This window comes from Oryctolagus cuniculus, chromosome 5 (genome assembly GCF_051225735.1).
Source record: "Oryctolagus cuniculus isolate XC-2025 breed Fujian yellow rabbit chromosome 5, ASM5122573v1, whole genome shotgun sequence".
In the NCBI taxonomy this organism is placed as follows: Eukaryota; Metazoa; Chordata; class Mammalia; order Lagomorpha; family Leporidae; genus Oryctolagus; species Oryctolagus cuniculus.
In genome coordinates, this window is record NC_142871.1 from 130,212,996 (window position 1) to 130,240,851 (window position 27,856).

Genomic DNA, 27,856 nt, shown 5'->3' on the forward strand with positions numbered 1-27,856 from the left:
AAGGAAGCCTTGGTCAAAGAGGCCTTTTAGGAAAAGCAAGAGCCAGCACCCACTGGAATTCCTCAGCATTTGCTCACTGACCTGCACCAGCGCTCACTCCCCGCCCCACCCCGGCCTTCCCCTGCCCCTCACCTGCACCCAGCTCCGCCCTTGGGGCCATGCTGCCAGCCGACACCCAGAAGCTCTGCTGTTCTGCTGACTGATTCTGAGTGAACTTGCCATGGACTTGACCCAGATAGAGCCGGGACCAGCCCTAGGAGTCTCACTGCCCCTGAGAAGCTCACAGATGTGCCCAGCACAGTGGTGCACATTGCAAATCAGCCCACCTGTCTCCGCACTTACCCCTCTACCCAGCATCTGTGAAAACATAACCTACAGGAACGTTCCATTTCTTCCTCTTGTAGGCATGCTTCAGAATATGGGAACACTAATAGTGATTAATACGTAAGACAGGGAAATGCGCCCTGACATGAGACTTGCAGGTTGCACGTGGCATCTGCTATTGTCCCACAAACCCCATCTCCTGGGTCCCAGGCTCTCCCTGCCATCGCCTCTCACCACCCCAGGGACAGAGAACAAAGCAGCCCCTTCGGACAGGCCATTGTGGCCACAATGCCACGTGGGGACCTCGACTTGCCAGCAATCAGTGTGCACTAAGTGTCCCCAGACACCCACGCCCGGACCTTAAAAGGAAGGCGGATGAGGCTCCAAGCGCGATGGTTCCCTGCTTGCCAGCACTATCCTGGTTTCAGACTCTGGGCTACAGCGCCCTCTTGTGGCATCCGTGTTGCTCTCAGCTGAGGCTACTGTTCCGCCTTTTCCTATTGGGGAAAACTTGAGTAAGAATGAGTCTTGAAGAGCTTTTTGGAATTCTATACCTGGGGACAACAACTTTGAGAGAAAGCAAAAGACTCGACCGCCACCCATGGCTTCCCCAGACTTCCCCAATCACCTGCCGTGATCCAGTTTGTAACACCTGGAATCCCAGGAGCCAGAAAGGAGCCATCCATGGAGACAGAACTAGAGAGGCCCACCCAGCACCCTCTAGGCCAGTGGTTTACAAACGGGCCTCTGCTGTGGTGCTGGGGAGGGGGGTTCAGCATGCCAACAGCTGGGCCCCACCCCAGTTCAACCAACCTTTCTTTGTCTTTTTGCCCTCACACTTATGTGTGCAGAAAAAGATTTGCAGCTTTTTTAATGATTTTATTCATTATTTATTTGAAAGGCAGAGTGACAGGAAGAGAGAGAGAGAGAGAGAAAGAGAGAGAGAGAAAAAACCTTTTTGTTGGTTCACTCCCCAGTTACAACGGCCGGGTCTGGGCCAAGCTGAAGCCAGGAGCTGGGAACTTTGGGTATCCCATGTGCCTGGCAGGGGCTCAAGCCCTTGCGTCATCTGCTGCTCTTTCCCGGGCCCGTTAGCAGGGACCTCGATGGGAAGCTGAGCAACTGGGACTCAGACCAGCACTCATACGGGACACTGGTGCCGCAGGCAGCAGCTTAACTCACTGTGCTACAGCACCAGCCCCGAATCCGCAGCCTTCAACGTGTCTCCCTCCCTCAGACCTGGGGCTCTGTCGAAAATATTCCCAAAAGAGGCAGCTCCAACTTCCCTTCCCCAGAGCTGTGCCACTGCTTCTGGGCCCACCCAGAGCTCTGCACAGAGATCTGTGATGGAACTTACTGACCTGTGCTCATCTGTCTCCCACTCATCCTCGCACTGTACAGAGAACCTCCCCTTCCCCGGCACAGAGCACAGTGATGGGCACACGAGAGGCTTTGAATACATCGGTGAGATCTGAGGAATCGCCGTGCGCCCTACAGGTGCACCTAGGTAACTAAGGGGCTACGTGCCTGGGATCCAACAGCCGTAAAAGGACGGGCTGGGACCAAGCAATGCCCCAGTGCCCAGCACACTCCATGGGGCTGAGGTGGTATTCGCTTCCTGCTTGCTGAGCAGACATATGGATTCTGTAACACCTATCAGCTCCCCAGAGCCATAGTGTTAGCCTGTGTGAATGCAGACTCCCCTGGGAACGCAGGAAACCCTCGCAACCTCGGTGCAGACATGCAGGGATTTGGGTGGATTCAATGGATGAATGATAAAGATAGCTGACTGCAAAGGGAGCAGGTGACACCTCAGTTGGTTCCCAGAGAACGCAGGTGGCTCCGGGAGAGCAATGATGAAGTCTCCCCACTCAAGGCAAGTTGAGTCCTCGGTTGCTTGTGCTCCAGTGACTGAGTCATTGGCCAGATCTCCAGGCTCAGCACAGAGGCTGGAAGTGAGGAGTGACCCCCCCAGTTCCCAGTCACCAGGACTTCAGACCCTTTGAGTGGTTCCAGCCTCCCTCAACCAGCCCTTCTGGAGAAGGGGGGCGGGGGGCGGGAGGGACTCTGCATCAGCCCTGGGACCTGTCTTGAATGCAGCTGAGGTTCAGCAGATAAGCAGGCCCATAGGACATGTGTGGACAAATAGGAGAGCTCTGGGTCTTGTGATAGTGGGAGGCTGAGTAGTCCAGGGAGCTGGAAGCCCAGGAGAGTCGGTGGGGGCGGTGCCCAAGCCAGAATGCCCGAGGGACCAGGGGCACTGGTGGCCTGGGTCCCAGCCACGGTCCAAATGCTTGAGAGCCGGGAGAGCTAATGTCCAGGGGCAGGAAGAGACGGATAGACCAGCTGACGCAAAGGGAGCACAGCCCTCGGTGGATCAGTGACACCCACTCACACTGATGGAGGGGATCTCCTGCCCTCGGTCTGCTCGTTCAAGTGCTCCTCTCTCCCAGAAGCACCCTCACAGATGCACCCTGGGTGTCCCTTGGCTCCATCCAGTTAACACAAAAAATTAACCAGCACACCTTGGAATCAGGAGGGCCCAGCTGGACTCGAGCCACTGCCACTTGCTCGTTCCGTGACCTTGGTCTCTCGGCCTTCCTGAAGTCCCTGACCCCAGTCCTGTGAGAAGGAGGTCCACTCCCCCAGGCCGGCAAGCAGGTGCTCAGTGAGTCACCGGGGACTCTTGACTCCGGCCGCAGGGAATTGGTGAAAGAGAAGCCCAGACAGGAGCACAGCCCCTCATCACAGGGCTGATCACAGCTGGATGACACCAAAGCCAGCCGGCATAGCCGCTATGGAGGCCACCATAGCCCCACAGGAACCACGTCTCTCCAGCAACCCCTGCTCAAGCCACCACTGATCCCTCTTCCTTGTGGAAACACAGCAGAGCTCCAGGAAGGGGCTGCCGATTCCTTTGAGGCCTCGATCACCAAGGATCTTGGTCCCACTTGCTAAAGCCATTCTTTTCATCATTCATATGTACAGAAATCACATGTGCTACTTTGAACGAGTTAGGCACTTAGAAAATATATAGAAAACAAAACCCTGTGACCAGCACTGTGGCGTAGCAGGTAAAGCCGCCACCTGCAGTACCAGCATCCCATATGGGTGCCGGTTCCAGTACCGGCTGCTCCACTTCCAATCCAGCTCTCTGCTATGGCCTGGGAAGCAGTAGAAGATGGCCTAAGTCCTTGGGCTCCTGCACCCATGTGGGAGACCCAGAAGAAGCTCCTGGTTCCTGGCTTCGGATCAGTGCAGCTCCAGTTGTTGGGGCCATCTGGGGAGTGAATCAGCGGATGGAAGACCTCTCTCTCTGTAACTGTGCCTTTCAAATAAAAATAAATAAATCTTTTTAAAAAATCCTAGACTCTTCATAGTAATGTTATTATATTATTATATTATTGTATTATTAATTATTATATTAATATATTAATCTTCATTTTATTAATATAATTGAATATTATAGTGCATTGTATATTATAGTGTGATTATAATTATTACTATATTAATATATTATAGTTAGCCCCTCCTTCTGTCCTCTCTTTTCCTGACACATGATAAAAATCTCCATCTGTGCTTGGCAAATCCAGCCTCGAGGAAGGTCTCGGTGTTTCCTGGGAATAGTGCTGTTGCTCATGTAATGACCCGGGTAACTTTTTCCCATCTCCCCAGAGAAGCTGATGATGAGTTTGGGGAAGAAATACAAGACGCAAGTGCTATGTGTTCTAAGTAACTGACAAAAAACATTCAGCGGTGTTTTGGAAGCTGTGCTGTCTATTTGTAAAACCCCTGGGAAGCCATTATAAAGGGCAGGAGCCACCCGGGGTGTCCAAGGTAGGAGGACATCAGAGTCAAGCCATGGGCAGGAGCCACCCAGGGAGCAGAGCAGAGTGGATTCCATCCAAAGCAGGAAGAGGTGAGGAGCAAGGAGAAGTGAATTGTATAGATACAACTCCTGCACAATCATTTGGGGTTGATTCTAGAAACACCTGCTAAAGCTGAAGACACACAAACCCTGTGCCCTAGCAATTCCATGCCCAGGAACGTTACCCAAAAAGGTGTCACATGCGTACCCAAGGAGATGCTCACCACAGCGCCTCTCTCCCTAGCAAGTAGTCTCACACACACACACACACACACGCCCCAGAAGGAGCAGACAGCCCAGGGGCCCCCCAGCAGGGGGTAGCTGAATGCGCTCTGGCTGTGCTGTGGAACACCATGGAGCATCTAACAGGAATCTTCCAGATCTCACGCAGCTGCGCGAACAGCTCTGAAAACTGCAGTGGCCACTGAGAGGAAATTGATGAGTGATGTCTGTGAGATGACACCAATGTTTCAAGACTATTTATCAAGCAGTTTGAGGGTTTTCTGCTGCGAACTATGACAAACTCAGAAAGATGCCAAAAATATATCTTGTTCAGGTATACAGTTCAACAAATATTTGCAAAGGGCACACCTATGCAACCTCCTGTTGCGCCAAGAAATAGCTTTGTATTACTTAAGGGGTGTTAAGTATAGGGTGAGAATACACGAATCTAAGAGAAGGCTACGTGCCATTAGGACAGAATTAGCTTTGTGGGAGGCAGGTGGTGGGCTGTGGAGAGTACACTGAGGACTCCACCAGTTCTGTGATCTGATCAGCAGGAAGCCATCCCTGGAGACGCCCACGCGTAGTGGGATGCCTGGGTGTGAGTTCTCCCTCAGCTCCCAACTCCAGTCTCCTGCTGATGGACACCCTGGATGGTAGCGGTGACGGCTCAAGTACTTGAGTCCCTGCCACCCATGTGGGAGACTCAGACTGAATTCCCCACTCCTGATTTTGGCCTGGCTCAGCCCTGTAGGTTGCGGGCATTTAGAGAGTGAACCGGCAGGTGGAAGAGCTCTCTGTCTCTTTTCCTGTCTTTCTACCTTTCAAATAAAAAAAAAAGCAGAATTTATAAAAAAAAAAAACTGAAACAATTGAGGGAAATTATTTAGACGAAATTTGTTTAAAATACAGAGGTGGTGGAGGGGTGCTATTTGCATCATTTTCTGAGCTTTCGGGGTCTGAAATGGTTTGTAGTAACCCTCAGACGTCCAAGAAGTAGCAGAGACAAAGGATTCAAGAGCAAACAAAATCACTGTTTCCGTGGAGTCATTGTGATGGTGGAAGTGGTAGCAAAATGGGGACCCCCGTGCAGCTCGGACTCATCTCCGTTCTCCCCACTGCCCTTTGTGCCAGGATCCTTTGCCTTAAAGGTGCAAACAACGCAGACCCTTCTTTCCTCCTGCAGGCACTGTGATTTCTAGCAGGGACACAAGACCTGCAGGGGGCGCCCTGCCGCGTTGGGGTGATGCCCGCGGACTAGCAGAGGTTGCTTGTCTGCCTGCACTCCTATAAATCCTCCCAGATGGGATCATTCTTCCTCCGCCCCTGCATTGAAATTGAGCAACCCCATAGCTCAGTTGTCATTCATTGTCAATCACAAACAACTACAAAACACGTGGGTCACCGGATAGTGTACCTGCAGCCCCAATAATTCAGACTCGCAGAGGTAATGGAATAGGAAGGGGTCACTCCAATTCCTTTCTCCTAAGGCCATACAACTTTTCTAACTGACTGTGCTAAATGGGGGTCAATCATTATTTTTATTATGATTATTGCTATTATTATTCATTTGGAAGACAGAGAGCAAGCCCCCATCTGCTGATTCACTCACCGAATGCCCACAGCAGCCAGGATTGGGCCAGGCACTGCAGCAGGTCTCGCTCGTGGATGGCAGGAGCGCAGTCACTTGAGCCATCGCTGCTGCCTCCCAGGGTCTGCAGTAGCAGGAAGCTGGAGTCAAGAGCCGAGCTGGGCACCAAACCCTGGGGCTCCAGTAAGGGACCTGTGCATCCTCACTGGGTGCCAGACAGAACGCCTACCCCAGATCTACTGGAACAGCTGGGTGAGGTGCTGCCGCCAGTGCTCACTGGCTCCTGGGACATGACTCTGTCCATCTCCATCCAACTCCAGACCCAGGAGATGGCGGTGGTAGCTTGAAGCTGACCATAGCAGCAGTATTTACACCACAAGCATCGCTAATCACACAGGTCAGCACACCGCCCACCCCGAGAGCCGGTTGTTAAACACCTGGCAGCACACCACCGATCCAGGTGACCCTCACCCCACTCTTCCGTGCTTGTAGGTTGTGTTGGGTACACAGGGCACAGCAGGCACTCCTTGCTGTGGCTTCAAGCAGCTCCTCAGCCCCCTCCCCTGCCTCTACATTTGCTGAACAAGAGGAACCCACAGGCCTCCGGGAGCCTCACCAAGCTTCCCGAGGCTCTCCCAAGGCCCTCCCTGCCTCTGAGGGAGGAAGGTGCCCCTCGAACCTGAGCCCTCTGTGCCCCAGGGTGGGGGCAAAAGACTTGAGCAGACCCCCGTAACCTTCATGAGGGGTGCTGATGAGAGGAAGGCTCATACTCACTCTCACGGGCCCACACAAAACCAGCCTTCCCGGAAATGTGCGTGTGTCCTTAGCACTCACCACGCTCCAGCCCGTGAAGATGACCCTGGGCTCTAGGACTGCCAAGGCTCCTGCTGCTGTCTCTGCCCGTGAGGCTGGTGTGGTGACCGGGCACAAGATGGTGTAGTGACCGGGCCAGCTAAGGAATGAGGAAGCCACGGTGGGCTGGGAAGCAGGCAGGGGCCAGCCTGTGGACAGTGGTGGGGGAGAGGGAGTGCCCTCAGCCTGGGAAAGCTCGTGGGTCGGGCTCCAGAGCTCACGGTGTTCAGCAGAAAGGACTGTGTGGAGATGGCAGGAAGAGATGGCTCCAGTTGCCACAGGAGGGAGTCTGCACCTAGCACAAGCAGCTCATGGAACTAGAATCATCTTTCCCGTGCGTGCAGGGAGCACCTAGGGCCTCCCTCCCATTGCCGAGCAGACCTGGTGCCCCTGTCCCTCTGCCCCGTGTGGCCGTCCCCTCCACAGGGAACACAGCAGGGCAGGAGGAGCACACCCTGCGGGAGAGGCCATCATTGGGTCACTCCTGCAAATGCCTGGCTGGACCAGGCTGGACCAGGCTGGAGCCAGGAACCCAGAACTCAGTCCCGGTCTCCTACTTGGCTGGGACCTGCTGTTCTCAGGGCGCACGTTAGCAGGAATGCTAGAATAGGAAGCAAAGCCAGGCCTCCAACCCAGTCACTGGGTTGTGGGACTGAGCGTCCCAAGCAGTGTCTTAACCACCGTGCCACACGCGCACCCCAGGGGACAGCCCTGGCTGTGGGGATGGCCTGGGCTGTGTTTGGCTCCAGGGTCGCATGGCCACTTTCTGATTGCATTGAAGCGTGACCACGTCTCCTCTCAGAGCGCCCCCAGCTCCCAGAGCAGTGCTCACCGAAGGGCAGCGAGGCAGGGGCATGAGTGTGCCCCGGGCCCTGCTGGGTTGTTTGTCACCCCCAGAAGTCTGAGCGGGCCGTGTGTTGCACAGAATCAGCACCATGATGGATGGTGAGCGCCCGTCGGCGGACCTTCGCTGCAGCCCACCGGAAATGTGATCCATGAAACCGGAAGTGGCCTGACTGGGCAGCCAGAGTCTCGGCCTCGAGCTGCTGACCACGGTGGTGATGGCGCTCCCGACACCATCGGTCTCCGCCGGAATCCACACCTCGACTTCTCAGACTGGGGAAGGCTGAGCGGGCTGTGGTGCTGTGACCCGTTCTAGCCCTAGAGAGGCCCAAAGTGGGCCTCAGCAAATGACTCTTAGTTGGATGGCTGAGGGGACCGGCCCAGATGTGTGTCCCTGGACAGAGCCGGGAGCTCTCCGCAGGGCAGCGGCTGAGTGGCGGTCATGTTGGGCCCCCAGCTGTGCCCTCCAGGGAAGCCCCTTCAGGTTGAGGCATGGCTGGAAACGTCACTATTGCCTTCACGGCCAAGGAGATGGGACAGGCTGTCTGCGGGGCTCCAGGACTGACCTTGGAGAGTGCAGGCTCCAGTGGGTGGACGGACGGCTTTCTCAGGCTCAGCACACCAGCTGCAGGTGCCCCATGAGGCTGGGACACCGCGCATAGCTGTAGGTGGTTGGAGGGCAGTCCTCACAGCCCCGCCCCGCACCTGGGGAGAGACCCAGGCTTTCTCAGCCACAGCCCCGGAGCTGAAAGGCATCCGTGGGGAAGAGCATGGCCTTCAAAAGCCACCGGCCAGTCAGGACGCACCAACTCCAGCGCTCTGCCCCGTGGCTTCCTGCGTGCATCGGAGTCACAGCTTGGCAGGGGGACTCTGCGCTCCCACAGTGTGGCCTGGGATGGATGTCTGCCCGGACCAGAGCCCAGGCTCCCGTCCCCACGTGGAGTAGGGTGTGAAGACCACAGGAGACAGCACACGATAATGCTGCAGGAAAACTGGTGAGCTGCCAATCGTCAGGGATGATTTACAAGACCAGACGCAGGGGTGAGAAGAGAAGAGAAAGAAGTGTTACTTGAGTAAGAAACAGAGAAGCTCCCAGCAAACGGAGGAGCTGGTGGAGAGAGAGACCAAGCCACGGAGGTCTCGGAGTCTAAGGGTATTTGTACGTCTTCATCTCCAAGGAGCAAGTGTAGTGGTTCTACATTAGCAACTGTGAACACAGGGTCAGCCTTAATGGAGCCCTTTCCCACTTGTTCGTTTTTTGTTTTTGTTTTGTTTTGCTTGGTCCAAACCTTGTCCATTGGCAAATGTTTGTTAGAATTGGCTTCCATCTTGTCTTGTTGAGCTGTGGGGTGGCACTCCTCTGGCCTGCTTCAAGCCCTGGCCCCTCAATATTATTCCGGTTTCGCTGGGCTCCTACAAGGGCCAAGTGCAGGCAGCTGCAGCCGTGCCAGGAATTAGTCTTCCTCGTGCCCCCTCGTCACGATGGCTCGCAGAAGTCCGAAGGTGGGCAGGGGTGTGGGGGCCGTGCCAGCCGCCACACACATCGCTAGCCAGACTTCTGCAGGCCCTGTGCTCTCCAGTAGCTCCTGCGTGCAGTGCCGATGTTGGAAGTGGGCTCAAAGCCTGACGCTGCGCTTCCCAACAAGGGCTGAGCGTCAGGAGCACCTGCTGGCAAACTCTGACTCGGAGCTGTGGCGGAGGGCCGCTGTCTCCACGCTTCCCCAGGCTCCTTAAGTGACGCTCACAGCACCCCCAGTCAAGGACCACTGAACCAAAGAACTGGGATTCTGCATGTTTCACATGTCAGATAACTGTGTGTGCGTGTGTGGGGGTGGGGGAGGGAGAGCGCAGGGAAGTGGGAGGAGCAGTCATGCATCTTTGCAGCCGCGCGGTGTCCGGGCTCGGCCTTCGCCTGTCCTCGCACAGCTACCTCTCCAGAGACAAGGTCAGCCGGGGCCTGTGTGCGCCCCCAGCCCGCAGTCTCAGCGGCGTCTGAGCACTCCTGCTGTGACATTCACATCCACAGGCACCTTCTCACTTGCTTTTGTGTTGCCTTGGAGCCAGCCACCCCCACAGGCCACCCAGGCCTCTGCCTCCTGTGCTGCTGTCCCAGCCAGAACCCTGTCTTTGAAAGGATGGCTGCCCATGCCCCTTGTCAGGTGACTGGAGGTCCTGCCCCTGGCCAGAGTCCCGGGGACACACGGAGCCTACAGAGCCCTTTTTTCCCTCCCTCTCCCTCTGTTCTTGTTCTGTTGCTTTTGTCTGGCTCCCTGGGAGCTCCTGGGAGCCCTGTGTCTGTCCAACGAGGCCTGATAAGCCCCGCCAAGCAGCCAGGGCTGGCCTCCTGCCGGGCCACAATGCACTTCACTGAGCAGACCTCACCTCTGGCCACAGAACCGCTGGGTTGCCATGACAACGGGGGGTAGCTTGTGCCCCCCCCCCCCAGTCCCCTGCCCCAGCCTCCTTTCCCACATCCTTGCAACAGGCTCACACATACTGGCGCCACTCACTGACCCTTCCTCCCCATGGAGCAGCTTTGTCTTGATCAGAAAAGAGCGGCTTGACTCAGCTAGGAAAGCAACGCCACTCTTCCCCTTAAAACCCTGCAGTCTCCCATCTCTGGCGACCAAAGCCCTTAAAACCCTGCAGCCTCCCATCTCTGGCGACCAAAGGCCTTGCTAAGGCCTGCCAGCTCCCACGTGCTCCTGCCTCAATTTCCCCACTGACCTCCGTTCTCACCACGCTCCCCCGTATCCGCCACCCCAGGCGCACTGGCCTCATCAATGCCACGGGCCAGGCGCAAGGCCTACTCCACGTTCCCAGGGGGACCCCACGGCCTTGCCACAGAAGGCCCGGCCAGCCCGGCCATCACCCCTCTCTTCTGCCCAGCTGCCCACTAAGCCCGTGCGCCTGCCTCTGCCATCAGATGAGAGGCCCCTCTTTGTCCCATTCCCCCAGCCAGTGGCCACAGAGCAGGACTTAACAGAATTCCCCAGGGGAGTGGGGGGGGGGGGAGCAAAAGGAGAAGCAGCTTCCCAGGTGTCCATTTTTAGCATCTGGAAAACAGAGTCCCAGGAAAGGGACTTTCAGTCCATTGAAGGCTCTAAGCAATGGGTTTGATGCGCAGATATGCCCTTCCTCCATCACGTCTGACACCTGCCAGCACACACAGATGGCTGGAGTCTCAAGAACGCATGGGGGAGATACAGAGAGCGGCAGGCTGCAGCCCCGTCCTCCATCGTGACCCGTGCCCATGGCCCCGGGGAACTGAGGGCACCATGACAGGCAGTCAGCCTCATCAGGGCTGGTGACGTGCACCAAACACAGGCGGGCACAGTCTTAGCCCTTCCTGCTCATCAACAGCACCTGCCCTAACGGTGCCTTTTGCAAGGTGGCGATCAGTGGGACAGCCACAGCCACAGCCACAGCCACAGCCGCAGCGGGAAGTGGAAACCAGGGGACAGGATTCTGAGGCCAGGCAACTCAGTGCCTCCACTGGTGCAGAGAAAGATGGGGGGCAGTCCAGTAAAGCCCGTCCTGGGAAGGGGTCGCCTGCAGAGGAAAGGAGTGAACTGAACAGGAAGGTATCAGCAGGGATGTAGGGAGATGTCCCCTGCAGGGACAGCCAGGGAGCATAGTCCTGGAAGCCCCTCCCTCCCCTTCCCCTCCCCCCCCTCTCTTTTTCTCTCTCCCTCTCTTTTTTTCTCTCCCTCTCTTTTTCTCTCTCCCTCTCTCTCTCTCACTTGCTCGTTCACTCTCACGCTCAGCGAGCAGAGGGCGCCCTCCAGAGGCCCCAGCAGGGATCCACAAGTTTCCCTTTCATCTTGGGATGCACTTGAACTCCAGCCCTAAACATCGCACTCTCCCTCTGACCCTCCTCCTTCGAGTTACCTACCGGCACCTTCCTCCCGCAGGCATCTCGGAACACACGGCCGTGCCCCCGGTGCCGGACCCGCGGGAAGAGACGCTGCGCTCCCAGCTGGAGGAAGAAAAGACCAGGTGCCTTTCCCTCGGGCCAGCACAGCCAGGGGCGTCAAGGACGGCCTGGAGCTGTCCAGGGCAGGGCAGAGTGGTCAGCCCCCAGCCCAGAGCCGGAACAACTTGGGGAAGTGAGTTCAGCGGCTGGATGCTAAAACCGTGTGAAATGAGCAGGCAGCGTGAGACAGGGGCGGCCAGGAAGGGTGAGGGTGGGGTGCTCCACGCAGGAGACCAGGCAGGCCCCGGCGGCGGCTGCGCTTGTCTACTGCTGCCACCTAGTGGAGCCCAGAGGCATGACCACGGTGGTGCTCACCCACAGCTTTCCTGAGAAGTGCAGACCCTCAGGGTCTCAGCAGGCCCTTCTACCTTCCCAGTGCCTGGGGGGCAGAGCAGCGCTGCCAGGCTTCTGCGACACAGGCTCTGTCCCTGGTGTGCTCGTACAAGGCAGCTGTAGTGAGGCGGTCACTTGGCACTGTTTGGGACTCCACTTGGGACACCCAAATCCCAAACAACATCACCTGTTTTGAGTCCCGGCTCCACTTCCTATCCCAGCTTCCTGATAATGCAAACCCTGGGAGGTGGCAGAGTGCTTGGAACCCTACCACCCACATGGGACACCCACGTAGGATCCTGACTCTATGCTGTGGCCTGGCTTAGCCTCAGCTGTTGCAGGCATCTGGGGAGTGAACCAGCACATGGAAGATCTCTCTCTCACTGTCTCTGTCACTCTACCTCTCATGTGGATAAAAACCGTAACTATCTGGGGGAAAAGAGGCAGTAGTAGCAAGTCTTCTGATTCCACTGCAGGTACAAAACAATGTTCACGCGCCTGAAAGCCCTGAAGGTGGAGATCGAGCACCTGCAGCTGCTTATGGACAAAGCCAAGGTGAAGCTGCAGAAACAGTTTGAAGCCTGGTGGGCAGAGGAGGCCAGCAGACTACAGGTGCGGTGCGGGTGCAGGTGCAGTGCGGGTGTGGGTGCAATGTGGGTATGGTGAGGGTGCGGGTGCAGGTATGGTGAGGGTGAGTGTGCAGGTGCGGGTACGGTGAGGGTGCGGGTATGGGTGCAGAGCTTCTGGGCAGCTGGGCTGGGCTGTGGAGTCAGGGAAGAGTGGGCACTCTGGTTCATGAGGCAAGTACTTGTCTACAGAGCAAGGAACGCAAACTAGCAGGTGTCCATTGTGTCCTTGCTGTGCTGCCTACAATAACCACCTGACACGTGGAAAGATGGGGGTGCAAGAGGGGGCTTTGCCACTGCTGCTCTGTGTAGTGTTCTCTAGTGATATCATATTGACTGTTGCTGTGGATTCGTTCTGAGAGGAGGAGCGCGGTGGGGGCAAGAGGCGCAGAGTCACCACACAGACCCCAGGAGTCAGGTGAAAGTGGGCCAGAGGCAAGCAGCCCACAGACTCATTTCTTTCAGTTGGTACAGTAGCTTATATAGCCGAGGCAGCCAATCCTGTCAAGGGGCAGTTTATGCCCTAACCAATCACAGCCTGTTGCCAGGCAGTTTCTGAAGCCACCCAATCACAGCCTGTTGCCAGGCAGCCTCCATTGCTATGTGGTTTCCAAAGCCATCCAATCATAGCCTGTTGCCAGGCAGGCTCCATTGCCAGGTGGGTTCCAAAACCATTCCTGAATAACTGATGCCATCTTGACATGGCCTTCTCATTCCACCACAATTGACTTTTTTTTAAAAATTTTGGCATCATATATATATATATATAGGCATATGGATTATAGAAATTTTAAAAAACATAGAAAGCACAAAAAAGAAAGTAACAACCACCTTAATCCCTCCACTTAAGGATAACCAGTATCATCATGTTTGCTTTCATTATTGTATCTTTTTTTTAAAAAAGATTTTATTTATTTGAGGGGTAGAGTTACAGACAGAGAGAAGCAGAGACAGAGAAAGGACTTCCATCTGCTGGTTCACTCCCTAAATGGCCACAATGGCTGGAGCTGGGCCTCATCCAGGTCTCCCATGTGGGTGCAGGGGCCCAACCACTTGGGCCATCTTCTGCTGCTTTCCCAGGCCATAAGCAGAAAGCCAGATCTGAAGAGGAGCAGCCAGGACTCGAACCGGTGCCCAGCATGGGATGCTGGCACCACAGGCAGCGGCTGAGCCTACTGCACCACAGCGTGGGCCCCATAGTGTATCTTTTTTCCACGCATACATATTGTTTTATAAACATAAAGTGATACTGGGTTTCAAGTAGGAGAGCATTTCACAAGGTTCATGGAAATGGAATTAAAAAATAAATTTGCTTTGGTGCAAAAAATGTTTGAAATCCATGCATGTGTGTGGTCTTCAAAAAAATTCATGGAAATATGTGTTATGAAAACACTGCATGGATTTCAAAAAAATGTGCACCAGAACAAGCATCTTTTAACTGCATTTTTCCGCCAACTTTTTGAATTAGCCTCATATCTCAGATGGCTTTTCCTTCCCCCTGGCTCTCTTTCCCTCTCACTCCCCTACGTCATTCTGACGGCTGTTTCTATCCCATCGAACGACTGCATTGTAATTATAGCTGATCTGCTGTTAAATATTTAGGTTGTTGTTAGTTTCTCACTCAAAACATATCTGCAGACTGATTTCTGCATATTTCCTAGACAAGCGCCCAGACGTTCCCTGCAATGTCACGGGGGCTGAAACAGCCTGTTAGTGTTTGCTTCAAAGAAAGCAGCCTGTTAAGAAGTGTCAGTGTGCAGCCCCGGCTCAGGCTGCCCCTGTGAGGCTCCCAGGCGGTGTATGAGGGAGACGACGAAGTACGGAAACTCGCCTCCCCCTCCCCCTGACTTCACAGGCCGAGACTTCACTTCAAGGACAAGGAAGAGGAGAGGCAGGGAAGATATTTGCCCCAAGATGCATAGCGGAGCAATGCCAGTGTGTTCCTAAGCGGGCCCACGGAGAAGGCCACTGGATAAGAGTAAATATCAAGGATAATAATGAAAACCAGATAGACTGGGATGACATCAAAATAGTTTAAATGCAAAGTTAGGGGATAATATGTGCCCCACTTTAAAAATATATAAATCAGTGAGGTCTAGGGGGCTTACTATCGGGGAAATGTGATCCCTGTTTGCCGCAATGTCAGAGGAATAGTAACACAGTATCTAGAGATTCCTGTGCTGAGATGGTTTAAGAGAACACGCGTGGTTTCTGCTGGTGATGAGATCACAGGTACTGCCGGTGCTCCTGGGTTTGTTGTCTGCACTTGTTAATGTCAGGTATGAGGCGGGGGATGTCCTTGGTTCCCATCCACGCCCCAGCGCACCTGGGTTCTCTCTGGACTCCAGGTGCAGAGCCTTCAGGTCAGCAGGGAGGGGAGCCTTCAGCCACAGCAGGTGCCTGAGGGAGGTCAGCCACTGAGTGGTAGCCTGGGAACCGTCCACTGTGGCTCAGCAAGGGTCCGGGCAAGGCTGAGCCAGTCTTGTTTGTTCCTTAACATCAACAGTGAGAGATAGAGTAGTCACAGGTGGCCGTTGCACGTGTCCCCAGTCCCACAGGGTGTCACCGAAACAAAAGGGACCCTGATGACAGCCCCAGGGGGAGCAAGACACTCGGTCTCAGAGCAGCCAGTCCTCTGCTGCCCCTAACAGTTTTACAGCTTGCAGAGCCTCCCACAGGGGACTGGGCAGCAAGTCCCATAGCTCAGCAGAGCATGGGAGGTGATGAGCACGTGCCTGGCGCCAGCCTCCTGGGAAGACGGCGCAGTGGGTGGGAATCTCCTGAGAGCTACTGCTCCACAGCGTCCTGCGCTCTCGCACCCCAGGGTCACCACAGGGCCTCCAGCTGCTGCGCTCTGCTCTGGGCTAGGCGGGCCGCTGAGGATACCCACGGTGCTCCTGGGGTCTCTCCTGACTCCGGTAGGGGGCTCCAGAACAAGAAGGAGCAAAAGCAGGAATGACTCCTGGAGAATTGTCAGATAACTTTTAAGCATTTTTTCCCCCAGTGGAGATGTTTGGTGCACTGATTAAGACGGCATTGCACATCAGAGTGCCTGGGTCTAGTCCTGGTTCCTCTGCTTTGATCCAGCTCCAGCCCCCTGCCACTGTGCACCCTGGGAGGCAGCCACCCATGTGGGAGACCCAGATTGAGCGCTGGGCTCCTGGCTTCATCCTGCTGCAGACATGGCTGTTTCTGGCATCCTGGGAGTGAACCAGCTGATGGAAGACCGCGCTCTCTCTTTCTCTCTCTCTCTCCATCTTTCTGCCTTTCAAATAAAAATAAAAATTAATAAATTGATTAAAATAATTTTCTAGCGACAGAAAGTATGCACAGGATGGCCCAGAAGGTAAATCAAGCATTACCCATAATGCTTCCTAAGGTGATAGCGTGATGCCTGTCACGGTGGCCAGTCTCGCGACTGCACCTGTTTCCCGCCAGCTCGGACGACCCGCTTTCTCCCCCTGAGAAATGCGTGCTCAGATGTCCTCAGGTCCAAGCTGACATTGTGACGCTGCTCGGGCCCACAGGCAGATTCGCCAGCAGTGAATTCAGTGGATCACGCGAAGCCGTGTCTGCAGGTGTCTGAACCCCAGCGCGAGCGGTCCTGCCTGCCCGTTGCCACCGCGAGGTAAGGCCCCGCCCCTCCAGCAGCGTCTGCCTGCCCCACTCCTCCGCCCGCCCTAGCTGCCCTCAGTGTGCGTCCAAGAAGATGAATTCTTTGTAGTGTGTACTTAGTTGTCGGTCCCAAGCCAGGGGCTTGCGAACTAGCTGAGGCGCGAACCCCTCTCAGCCCTGCTGCCGTGGTGATGGAGACGGGAGGTTTCCCCCTGGCCCTGCCCTGGACTCAGAAGACGAGGTTGGCGGCAGAGAGGGGGCCCAGCCTGGGAGACGGAGGGGGTTGGAGCAGCACAGGGGGGTGGTCATCCTGCCAGGGTTCAGGGGAGCACCTGTGGAGGACTGTCCAAGCAAGGGTGTGGGCAGCTGCCCCGTCACCCCACGGGGATGGCCAGAGCTGGGTCCCCTGGGTGTGGGGGTGGTCCAGCAGGGACCCCGTGTCCCTGTCCAACCACACAGCCAGGTGGCAGTGGAGCCAGTGGCTCCTGCCATCCTCCGAACCTTAGACTCGGGACAGTGGGGCCTCGCTCTCTGCCCCGAGGAGCTGGCCTTTCTTAGGGTATGAAGGGGCATTGAGCTCCAACATCGGAAATGTGAAACAAAGCTTTTAAAGAATGTGCTGGGGAGGCCAGCGCTATGGTGTAGTGGGTAAAACCACCACCTCCACTTACAATCCAGCTCCCTGCTAATGCACCTGGGAAAGGTGCTTGGGCCCCTGCACTTCACATGGGAGACCCGGATGGAGTTCCTGGCTCCTGCCTTCTGTCTGGCCAAACCCTTCATCCATTTGGATTGAAGATTCTCTCTCTCTCTCTCTCTCTTTCTGCCTCACCCTTTCCCTTTCCCTCTCTGTAACTCTGCCTTTCAAACAAATAAAATAAATATTTAACAAAATAAAAGCATGTGCCAGTCTGATGAGTGAGGACAGCTCTTCCTCCCAGCACCGTGCCATCCTGGGCAGGGATGTCCTGCGAAACTCCTGGCCGGGCCTGCCAGAGTTGCCAAGGTCCTTGCCAGCGAGGAGAGCCCGGGAATCTGGCACAGCCCAGGGAAACCCAGGCAGACGTGACGCACCGTGGGGTCCTGGGTGAGACCCTGCTGGCCGTTATTCCTGAGATATTCCCATTCAAGCTGACCCCTGCCTGGGCGCGCCCAGAAACCTCCACGCCACAGCGCCGAGCCTCGGGTGGCAGGGGGCCATCCCGGGCCATCCCGGGCTCCCTCCACGGCACCTTCTCGGCCTGGGCTTTGCCAGGAACCCAGCTCCCCGGCCTCCTCCAGGCTGGTTTCCCACGTCACCTGTAGGAAACACCAGGTGCCCGTGACTCCGTCACACTGTGAGTAGCTACGTGTGGCAGAGCCCAGCCGGTTTTTCCCACTGCAGCCCCAGGGAGGCAGCCCTTGGTGGAATCGCACAGGGCTCAGGAAGCCTCTCGCTCAGGCCCCGAGGCCATGCACTAACTGCTCTGATTGGCAGCCCAAGAGGCCTAAGTATTATTAAAGCTGCTAATTAGTCCTGATTAAGAAACAGATCATTCATGCTGATGGTTGGAGTGTGCTCTCTCTGGGACAGTGAATTCTGAGTCACAGGCTGCTTGGGCAGAAACAGAGGGCACGAGTCAGCCGTGGCACCTTTCCTAGGCTTTCAGGAACTGAACTCAGGCCTCCAGGGATGCTGGAGCAGCCCAGAGGTCAGGGAGTCACCTCCCTCGGGAGCCCCAAGCCTTCACATTGCATCCTCTGGCGCGAGCTGATTGAGGTGACAGGCCGGGCAGCTGGGCCTGTGCAGGGGCTGGGCGTCTGCCCTGGTCCTGCCCGTCTCTTCTCCTCTCCCACGGGCTCCCAGCTGTCAACAGTTTGGCACCTGTGAACTCCGCACGGGGAACCACTGAGTCAGCCATGTGTGCGCCAGTGCCTTGCTCTTGCAGGCTTGCTGCTGCTCCCAAACAGCCCCTTACCCACTAGGATCCAAGCCCCTGCAGGATGAAAAGCCCGTTCTCCTTCCCGGTCCAGATCTGCAGCAAGATCTGCCATCAGTATTGGCAGATATCCTGAGGATGGCCCCGGTTCCCCCAAAGACAAGCGTGCGGAGCCTGCCACCTTGTGGCTGCCTCTGGCCATGCAGCAGCCCTCCCCAGACCTGGCTCAGGAGCCTGCCGTGCAGACCTGCAGACAGAGACTTTGGACTGCTGGGAAATGGATCTAGAGCAGCAGGTTAAGGCAATGCTGACATCTCCCCTATGAGCACTGGTTCAAGTCCCGACTACTCCATTTCCCAATGCAGCCCCCTGCTAATGCACCTGGGAAAGTGGCGTAAGATGACCAAAGTCCTTGGATCCTGGAACCCAAGTGGGAGGCCCAGAAGCTCCTGGCTCCTGGCTTCAGCCCTGGCTACATGGGGAGTGAACCAACAAATGGACGATATATCCTCTTCTCTCTCTCTCTCTCTCTCTCTCTCTCTCTGTATCTCTCCTTCTCAAATAAACAAATCAGTCTTTAAAAGGAAGGCTCCAACCAGCTGAGGTCTCAGGCCTCTTCCAGCTCTGACAGTGTCTGGAGGCAGGCCCAGGCCATAGCAAGGAAGACGGCCCCATCACTAGGTCCTTACAGCACGACATGGAGCGGCTGAAACTGACACCCACCTCTTTACCGCCCAAGTGGTGGTGGGGCTCCCTGGATGCAGCCAGAAATCCTTGGCAGGGCACAGGCGTGAGGCAGTGTGGGGAGGTCGGAGCGGTGATGAGTGGCTGGCTGGGACTCCTCCCTCAGAGCACGCCGCTGTCCCGTCCCCAGTGAGAGCGCCTTCCTGGCTGCCACACACCCCTTTCTTGGGCTCCAGGCTCTTCCTGTCCTCACCAGGGGCTCTCATCTAAGCCCGGCAGCCTCCCACAGCCCAGGCTCCGTCACCATCACACTGGGGTTCAGGATTCAGTCGGTAACAAATCCTCAGTACGGTTAAGCCCTGGCTCTCTCTTCTTCACACCTCCTCACACCCCTTGTGCTCTTGTTGGTTTGTCTGCAGTGTCGTCAGTGCCCGGAGGATCGCGCCCTCACCCTGCGCCAGCCTGCACAGCCAGGAGCTGGGCGGCAGCAGCACCCCCGGAGAAGGCAGGTGCGTGGTCTTGCCCTCCCTCTGACAACCGTCACAGCCCTGCAGTGGAGGGAGCCGCCTACAGGGAAGGCCTCCTTCCACTCACCACCCAAGGAGTCCTTGTCCAGTAGGACTGGGAACAGCCTAGACACTCCCATGCATCTTCCCACTCCCACAAAGAACCTTCTCCCAAGGTCTCGGGCACCTTTGCTGGAGCCGAGCGTTGCTTCCCAGCTCCTTGTGGATGGAGACATTTGGAGGCACAATAAGGAGAGAAGAGGCTGCACCCCCACCCCCAACAAGCTCCCTTCAGATCCCGCACAGGCTGCTAGCCCTTGGCAGAAGCTGAGCGGACATGGCTGGCCTCAAGGCCCATGAGCCATTAGCTTCTCGCATCTGGGTTGAAAGAAGGTTGCTCGGGCCTCTCTCCAGCCCAGGCGCCAGTACCCTACCTGGAAGGCCTGTTCAGGCTCCTGCTTGCCTGGCAGCACGCCCCAAACCCCCACTGGGACACCCAGTAGCAGCCCTCTCCCCAGTACGCTCCCACCATCCTGCCGCGTGGAACAAAGTGCGATGGGGAAGACTGGCAGGGCCCGGCAAGTGTGCTGCTCTGGATCTCCTCACGGGTGGTGCAGGAGGAGGAGGGGAAGGGGAAGGGACACACCCCCACCCCCACCCCCGTGGGGGGCATTTCCCGAAAGTCCCACTCGGGCTCATTGGCTGGAACCAGGTCACCTGGCCACACGCGGCAGCAAAGGTGTCATGACAACTTAGCCCCCTAAATAGGGTCTGACTATAGGGAGAGTCGGGAGTATGGGAATCTGGGCGGGGGGTGGGGGGCAGCCTGCTGGAGGAGACCCAGCCTAGAAAAATGGGATAGGTCAGGGAGGGGTTGGGGAGAGGGCGAGAGGAGCACATTCAGCTATGGAGAGACGTAGTGGGAGAGCAGTCCACAGAGAGGAAGCAGCTGCCACTTGGCTGCAAGGAGCCCGCCTGCTCCAGTACCAGGGGGCAGGGCAGGGTGGCTGGAACCGGGTGACCCGCAGCCAGGTCACGGAGGAGCTGCTGAGGCCCAGGACAGAGTTTGGGTTGTATTCCAAGAGTGAGGGGAAGCCACGGGAGGGTTTAAGGCCATAACCCTTGCGTGACCTGATGGCGGGCGGGAGGGGAGGAGGAGGAGGCCAGCGGGGTCACTCACTTCCGGGCGAGGCCCTGGCACTGAAAACGGAAAGTCCAGGTGGGAAGCTAAGTGCCGGGTCCACCCCTGAGGCGCAACCAAATGCGACCTGTGACTGTCCCCAGCACCCCCAGGAGACCGATGTCATCCATCCCCCTCACCGGGGACAGCCAGACGGACTCGGACATCCTGGCCTTCATCAAGGCCAGGCAGAGCATCCTGCAGAAGAAATGTAAGTGCACCCCAGGGGCCCTCGGCGGGGGGGCAGGCCCTGCTCGCCAGTACGCGGGCAGACATGGCAGCCATTGCCGGGGGGGGAGGGGTGGCGGAAGGCTGTGGAGGAGGAAGCAGGCAGCTTCCTGCGTGTTCCCAAAGCTGCGCACTGGCCTTCCGGTCACTTCACACCGACCTGGCCTCTGCTTCTCACGGCAAAAGCCCCCAGGGGCAGCCCCAGAAACAGCAAGCTGGCCAGGGCCACCCCTCGGGACAGGGCTTTGGCTCCCTCTTGTGCATCTACAAGCCCTGTCCCCAGAGGCAGCGCTGTCCTTGGCCCGGCCCCTGGGTCGGGAAGGGCTGAGGGCAGCTCGGGTCATCTGCTGAATCCGAGGCTGGCCTCGCCATCCTGGGGGACGTAAACAGCACTTGAGGAACAATCCTGGGCAGTAAGTGTGGCGTGCCAGGCCTCAGGAAGAGGAGGAGCCTTCCCGGCCTGCGTCACCAGCCGGGCCCCCTCCTCTTGGTGGCCACCCAGCCCCCACCTGCTGTGGCCAGGCCTCTCCTGCTACCTTCCCGCCCCCAGACACCTGCAGGGTCCCTCAGCCCAGCCCTGCATTTGGTCTTAGCCTCCTCCCAATAATCCAAGGCTACCAGACAGGCCCAGCATGGCCTCCATGCTCCAAAAAGCTGTCCTCTCCTGATGGCATGACATGGTGGCTGTCCTCTGCCCCAGGGGCCCAGCCACGGCCTCTCCACCAGCATCTGTGGTCCAGAGGGAAGGGACTTGCATGCTGGTGGTGCCCCCAGCTTTTGCGTGCTGGCCAGCACTGTATTTCCTGGGTACTGTCTGTGCACCAGGCACCCGGGAAACAGCCGGGAAGGGACAGCCAAGCCCTTGAGAAACTGGCATGCTGGGCGGAGGAAGGGGACAGGCAGTGACCCCAGCCGGTGGCCAGATGGCTTGAGGGCCTAATAAGTGTGCTGCTGTGGACAACACGGCGATGCTGTCGGCTGAGGGGAAGGGGAGGCCCCTCTGGAGAGAGAGGTGAGGCGGCCTCTCTGTGCGCTGGGCCCTGGGTGGGGGAGGGGGCAGGAGCTCGGTGTGGTCACCAGGCGGGAAGGAGGCTAGAGGGGCTGGAGGGCCGGGAGGGATGTGCATGGCCCAGACTGACCGCTGGAGAGCCAGGGCACCTGCTGGGCTCTCCACCCAGTGGCTAAGAGGATGGCAGTGCTGCTCGCTGAAACGAGAAAGGCGGGAAGAAGCGGGTGTCAGGGAGCAGCTGGAAGCTGGAGCGTGGTCAGCCAGTCGCGAGTTGCAGATGACCATGAGGAGACGCTGAGCAGACACAGAGGAGGGCCAGGGCTAGAGAGAGAGGGAGATGAGCAGGAAAGCCACAGGACCAGCGGCCAGCCCCGCCGCGGAGGAGCTCCGAGGTGCTCTGGCTGACACCAGCTCCCGGGGCCTCCCACACGTAGTGCAGGGCAGAGGTGAGCTATGAGAGACGGAGCAGTCAGTCCCTGGATTCCAGTGCCACCGAGAGGCCGGCCGGTGAGGAAGGAGGGAGCATTTGTGCACACCCCGGTGGACAAGGATGGGGCGCCTTGGGCAGGGAGCTGGGAGAGGGGAGGAAGCTGGGGTGGAGAGCAGAGGCAGCTGTTCCAGGTAGCAGAGCTGCCCAGAGGAGCAGGGGACCAGGGCAGAGCCGAGGGCAGCCGGAGGCCGAGGGGGAGGGCTTGTTTGCTTTCACTGGGGACCAGGAAGGCGCCTGCCTGTTTGTGTGGGGCCAGGGTGGAGTGGGGAGGCAAAACCCAAGGTCTATGTCAGAAGAGTGTCTTTTTTTTTTTATTTAGTAAATATAAATTTCCAAAGTACAGTTAATGGATTACAATGGCTCCCCCCCATAATTTCCCTCCCACTCACACCCCTCCCATCTCCTGCTCCCTCTCCCATTCCATTCACATCAAGATTCATTTTCAATTATTTTTATATACGGAAGATCAATTCAGTATATATTAAGTAAAGATTTCATCAGTTTGCACCCACACAGAACATAAAGTGTAAAATACTGTTTCAGTACTAGTTATAGCATTACTTCACATTGGACAACACACTAAGGACAGATCCCACATGAGAAGTAAGTACACAGTGACTCCTGTTGTTGACTTAACAATTTGACACTCTTGTTTATGGCGTCAGTAATCTCCCTAGGTGCTAATCATGAGTTGCCAAGGCTATGGAAGCCTTTTGAGTTCACCGACTTCGATCTTATTCACACAGGGTCATAGTCAAAGTGGAAGTTCTCTCCTCCCTTCAGAGAAAGGTACCTCCTTCTTTGATGGCCCGTTCTTTCCACTGGGATCTCACTCACAGAGATCTTCCATTTAGGTCTTCTTTTTTTGTTTGTTTTTTTCCAGGGTGTCTTGGCTTTCCATGCCTAAAATACTCTCAGAGCCCATGAGAAGAGTGTCTTTTTTTAAAAAGATTTATCCATTTATTTGAGAGGTAGAGTGATGGGGGGCGGGGAGAGATCTTCCATCCATTGGATCACTCCCCCCAAATAGCCACAACGGCCAGGGCTGGGGAGCTAGGAACTCCATCCGGGTCTCCCACATGGGTTGCTGGGGCCCAAGCACTTAGCCATCTTCCTTTGCCTTCCCAGGCACATTGGCAGGTGGCTGGATCAGAAGCTGAGCAGCTGGGACCCTAACAATACAGACCAAGGGCTCCATCTCCTAAAGTGAGTAGGCATGGCACCTGGCCTGTCATGCCACTGTCAGCCCTGAGCTGGAGCATTCATTCCCAGCCCCAGCCCATCACCACCACCTGTGGTGTCGGTGCTTGTCAGCCAGGGACAGGCCTGACCCAAGCTGCTAGTCCCTGGTGCAGCCACATCACCGAAGGTCCCCACTGGGCAAGAGAGATGAAAGCCCTGACTGCATTGGAAACACCTGCCCCACCTGCAGAGACCCTGACTCAAGGCATCAGGGTTTCTGAAGGCTCCCCAGGGGGTCCTAACGTGCAGCAGAGCTGGCACTGGGGCCCAGGGCGACCGGAACTCCTGCCCTGCAGAAGTCTGGTGCACCTGTTCTCTGCCTGTGTGCTCTAGGGCTCTGTTAGGACAGGTCGGGGTGTCAGAAATGAGGAGCAGCCTGGGGTCTGGCACACTGCATCAGATCTGCAGCGCCAGGCCTGGTTCCACCCTCTTCCCCCCTGCCATCTCCCTCGCTCCGTGTCCCCAGGCTCATGGTCCCTCCTCAGCAGCACCAGGCAGACTGCATCAGCCTGAAAAAAGCATCGCCACAAAATGCCTGGGACAACTAGCTGTATAGAGAGAAAGGGCTCATTGAGCTCATAGCGCTGGAGGTTCAAGTCCAAGATCAGGGGCCCCCGCCCCCACTGCCTTGGCCTCTGTCGAGGGCAGTGGATGGTGGGGTGGTTGGGAGTGGCAGGGCGCTCTGTGTGGAGGAGGGACCACCTGGTGAGGCAGGAAGCAGTGAGAGTGGCTGGGCCCCCCTCAGGCTTTCACAATCAGCCTTCTCGTAAGACCTCCCTCTGAGGACACACACCTGCAACTAGGCCCACCCCCTGAACTCCATAATCAGACAGTTTCCACCCTCTTGGTGCCATTCACATATGACCTTGGAGTTTAAGCGTCTGTGCAAAGTACCAAATTGTGTTCAAGCCACAGCACAGCCAAGTCCACCCCCACGCCCTATGCTGAGTTCCCTGGGCCACACCTGGATGGCTGCAGCTACCCCTCCCCTCCATTCTTCGGCCAGCCTCACCCCTCTAATCTCTCTGCCCACTGCAGTGAGTGTTTTGTTTTGTTTTTTAAAGATTTTATTTATCTATTTGAGAGGTAGGATTACAGACTGAGAAAAAGGCCTTCCATCTGCTGGTTCACTCTCCAACTGGCCACAATAGCCAGAGCTGTACCGATTTGAAGCCAGGAGCCAGGAGCTTCTTCCAGGTCTCCCACGTGGGTGCAGGGGCCCAAGCACTCAGGCCATCTTCCACTGCTTTCCCAGACCATAGGCAGAGAGTTGGATCAGAAGTGGAGCAGCAGGGACACAAACCAGCGCCCGTATGAGATGCCGGCGCTGCAGGCGGAGGCTTATCCTACTGCACCACAGCGCTGACCCTTGCAATGGATTTTTTTTTTTTTTGACAGGCAGAGTGGACAGTGAGAGAGAGAGACAGAGAGAAAGGTCTTCCTTTGCTGTTGGTTCACCCTCCAATGGCAGCCGCGGCTGGCGCGCTGCGGCCGGCGCACCGCGCTGATCCGATGGCAGGAGCCAGGTACTTATCCTGGTCTCCCTTGGGGTGCAGGGCCCAAGCACTTGGGCCATCCTCCACTGTACTCCTGGGCCACAGCAGAGAGCTGGCCTGGAAGAGGGGCAACCAGGACAGAATCCGGCGCCCCGACCGGGACTAGAACCCAGTGTGCCGGCACCACAAGGCGGAGGATTAGCCTAGTGAGCCGCGGCGCCGGCCTGCAATGGATTTTGAAAATTGTATTCATGATGTCACCCAAAAACCACAAAAATTCCCTTTTGCTCTTAATCTAGCAACCAAATTTAAGCAAGTTGATTGCATATCATTCATACCAGTTCTCACAATTTAATGTGCCGGTGACTCTAAGAATTTTGTGAAAATGCAAATTCTGATCCAGTAAGGCCAGAGTGGAGCCCAAGACCTTGCATTTCTTAACAAGTTCCAGGAGATGCCAATTCTGGTGGTCCACGGACCACACTTTGAGAAGCAATGAGCTGTGCCAGCTACGTTGCTTTTCCAGGGCACCTGTCTGCACCAGCAGTTTAGAAATGAGGATACGAGGGTCAGGAAACTGACATGATTGGCCCAAAGCCACACCACGTGTTGGGAATTGTCCTGGTGAGAACTTGAGGGCTCTGGTTCTCAATCCAGAGAATCCTCCTCTGCACACGGCCATGGAAGACAGCAGGTGGGGAGGGACCACGTGGTAAGGAGGGGCCATCCTGAAAAGCAATATCTAAAGCAAAAGCAAGGGCAGGGCTGGCGCTATGGCATACTGGGTAACACTGCCCCTGCAAATGCAGGCATCCCATATGGGCGTTTGTTTGTGTCTCAACTGCTCCATTTCTAGTCCAGATCCCTGCTAATGGCCTGGGAAAGCAGCAGAAGATGGCCCAAGTGCTTGGGGCCCTGCACTCACATGGGAGACCCAGATGAATCTCCTGGATCCTGGCTTTGGCCTGGCCCAGCTCTGGCCATTGTGGCCATTTAGGGAGTGATGGAAGATTTTCTTTCTCTCTCTCTCTCTCTCTCTCTCTTTCTCCCCCTCTCCCTCCCCTTTTCCCTCTCCCTCTCCCTCTCCCTCTCCCTCTCCCTCTCCTTCTCCCTCTCCATAACTCTTTCAAATAAATAAACAAATCTTAAGGCTAAAAAAAAAGCAAGGAGATACTCTATTAGAGAATTAAGTAGGAATGTCAGTGAAAACCATGGGTTTGGAAGTATGAGTGTTTATCCCAGCTCAGGGAGATGAAACATTGCCAAGAGCAAAGAAAGCCATATTCGTCCAGACTTCAGGGAGTGAAGGTGGCCCCTGGGAGGCAGGACTAAGGAATGCTGTGCCCAAGGCCCAGGGGGCCTCCTGTCTTCTCCGTTCAATCCCAGGGAAACTCAGAGCCTGCTGCAGGAACAGCCTAACCAAGAGCCTCCTGTCTCCTTCCAGGTTTGGGAAGCAACTGAATGTCGACAAGAGTCCAGCAGGGCTCTGCACCAACTGTGCCACTGCACTCCAGCTTCAGAAGTGGGCTATGGGCTGCTGGCTGCCTGGAGAAGCTTGCAACCTTGACTCCAGGAGGGGTTTTGTTTCCTTAGGGATGTTGTCCTGGAGGCCACCAGAGAGACTGAGCCAAGGCTGACCGCGACCTCCTTCCTGCGTTACCGGAGCTTTTGGCGGGGCCACGCAATGCCAGGGTGCTGGGTGGGGGGCGGGGTGAGGGCTTTGGTTCCTGCTGCCATGATGTTTCGCTTAGACAATGAAAACCCTCTGAGGTTACAAACTTGACCCATCACAGTGTCCCGATAGGGGAGCTCACACTGGTGGCATGAAAGGGACAGTAACCAGCTCATGTCTGGCTGTTTACTAGCCACCCCCGCTACTCCCTGGTTCAGAAGCCCAGGACTGGCTGTGGGAGGCAAAATGGGGAGACCTCTTGATGCCCCCCCGCCCCACTCCGCACAACATCACCCTCGGCCTGGACAGCTTGCAGTGTGGGCCACACGTGAGCAAGCCATGTCTCTAAGGGGCTGTTCACCTGCACAGTCTGAGCCATCGCAGCGCCAGGGAGGGGTGCGTGGCTCCATGAGCTCTGCAGAGAGCCTAGGAGAAGGCAGGGTGGCCCCGAGGGCCTCCCAGTCTGCACCCAGCCACTCGGGCTCTGCAGGATTTGGGCTGAAACTCCTGTTCCCAAGTTAGCTGCCTGGGGGTGCACCATGGAGTCCAGGGTGTGTCGGATGTGTGTGTTGGCGGGGGCGGGGATCCTCTCCTCTCAGTAAGCTCTCTGACATGCAGGCACTGGCTCAGGGACTCCACGCTGTGGCACAGGCCCTTGGAGAACCTCTGCCCGCCCCAGGGGCTGCAGCTGGGGAGGGGCATGAAGGCAGGAGGGAGGGCACCTGGACACAAAGCCAACTCAATAAAGCTCTGTTGCCTCTGTCGGTAAACACAGGCGCTGTGACCCTGCGGGCAGAGCAGAGAGAGGATGTGGTGTCAGTGGCTGGTTGGTTGGTTTGTGTTTTCTTTTGTTAGGGCTGAAGAAGATAAAAATCATTGCATTTCAGAGCGAGGCAGGTTCCTAAAGCTCCTATAATTGGGACCCCTGCTTCGCTTCCTAACATGAGAAAACCCAAGCAGAGGGGACAGCAGGCAGTGTCCCACCTCCCAGGGGCTTCGCCCAGCGCCGCATCTCCTAGTTACTCTCTCCCATCACCATGTATCTCCTGCAGCACTTCCTGACATGTTCCCTTTCTCTACATGCTTCTCTTCTTAATTAATGAGCCACAACACCCTTCCCCCAGCCCTTAAGACTAAAAGCTCAAGGCTGGCGCCGCGGCTCAATAGGCTAATCCTCCGC

General features: G+C 56.5%; 1 protein-coding gene across 6 annotated transcripts in view; it reads left to right on the forward strand.

The window, feature by feature from the left end:
• Window positions 1–27,446, forward strand: part of KIF6 (kinesin family member 6) — a 440,562-nt gene extending 413,116 nt beyond the window's left edge. For all 6 annotated transcript variants that reach the window (XM_070074112.2, XM_051854771.3, XM_008262871.5 and 3 more), the window contains 6 exons: window positions 11,615–11,699; window positions 12,486–12,621; window positions 16,163–16,263; window positions 19,273–19,362; window positions 20,644–20,750; window positions 26,449–27,446. In XM_070074112.2, the coding sequence (XP_069930213.2) occupies window positions 11,615–11,699; window positions 12,486–12,621; window positions 16,163–16,263; window positions 19,273–19,362; window positions 20,644–20,750; window positions 26,449–26,465 (536 nt within the window). In that variant the 3' untranslated portion in view covers window positions 26,466–27,446. The remainder of the gene's footprint in view (window positions 1–11,614; window positions 11,700–12,485; window positions 12,622–16,162; window positions 16,264–19,272; window positions 19,363–20,643; window positions 20,751–26,448) is intronic.
• The last annotated feature ends 410 nt before the right edge of the window (window positions 27,447–27,856 follow it).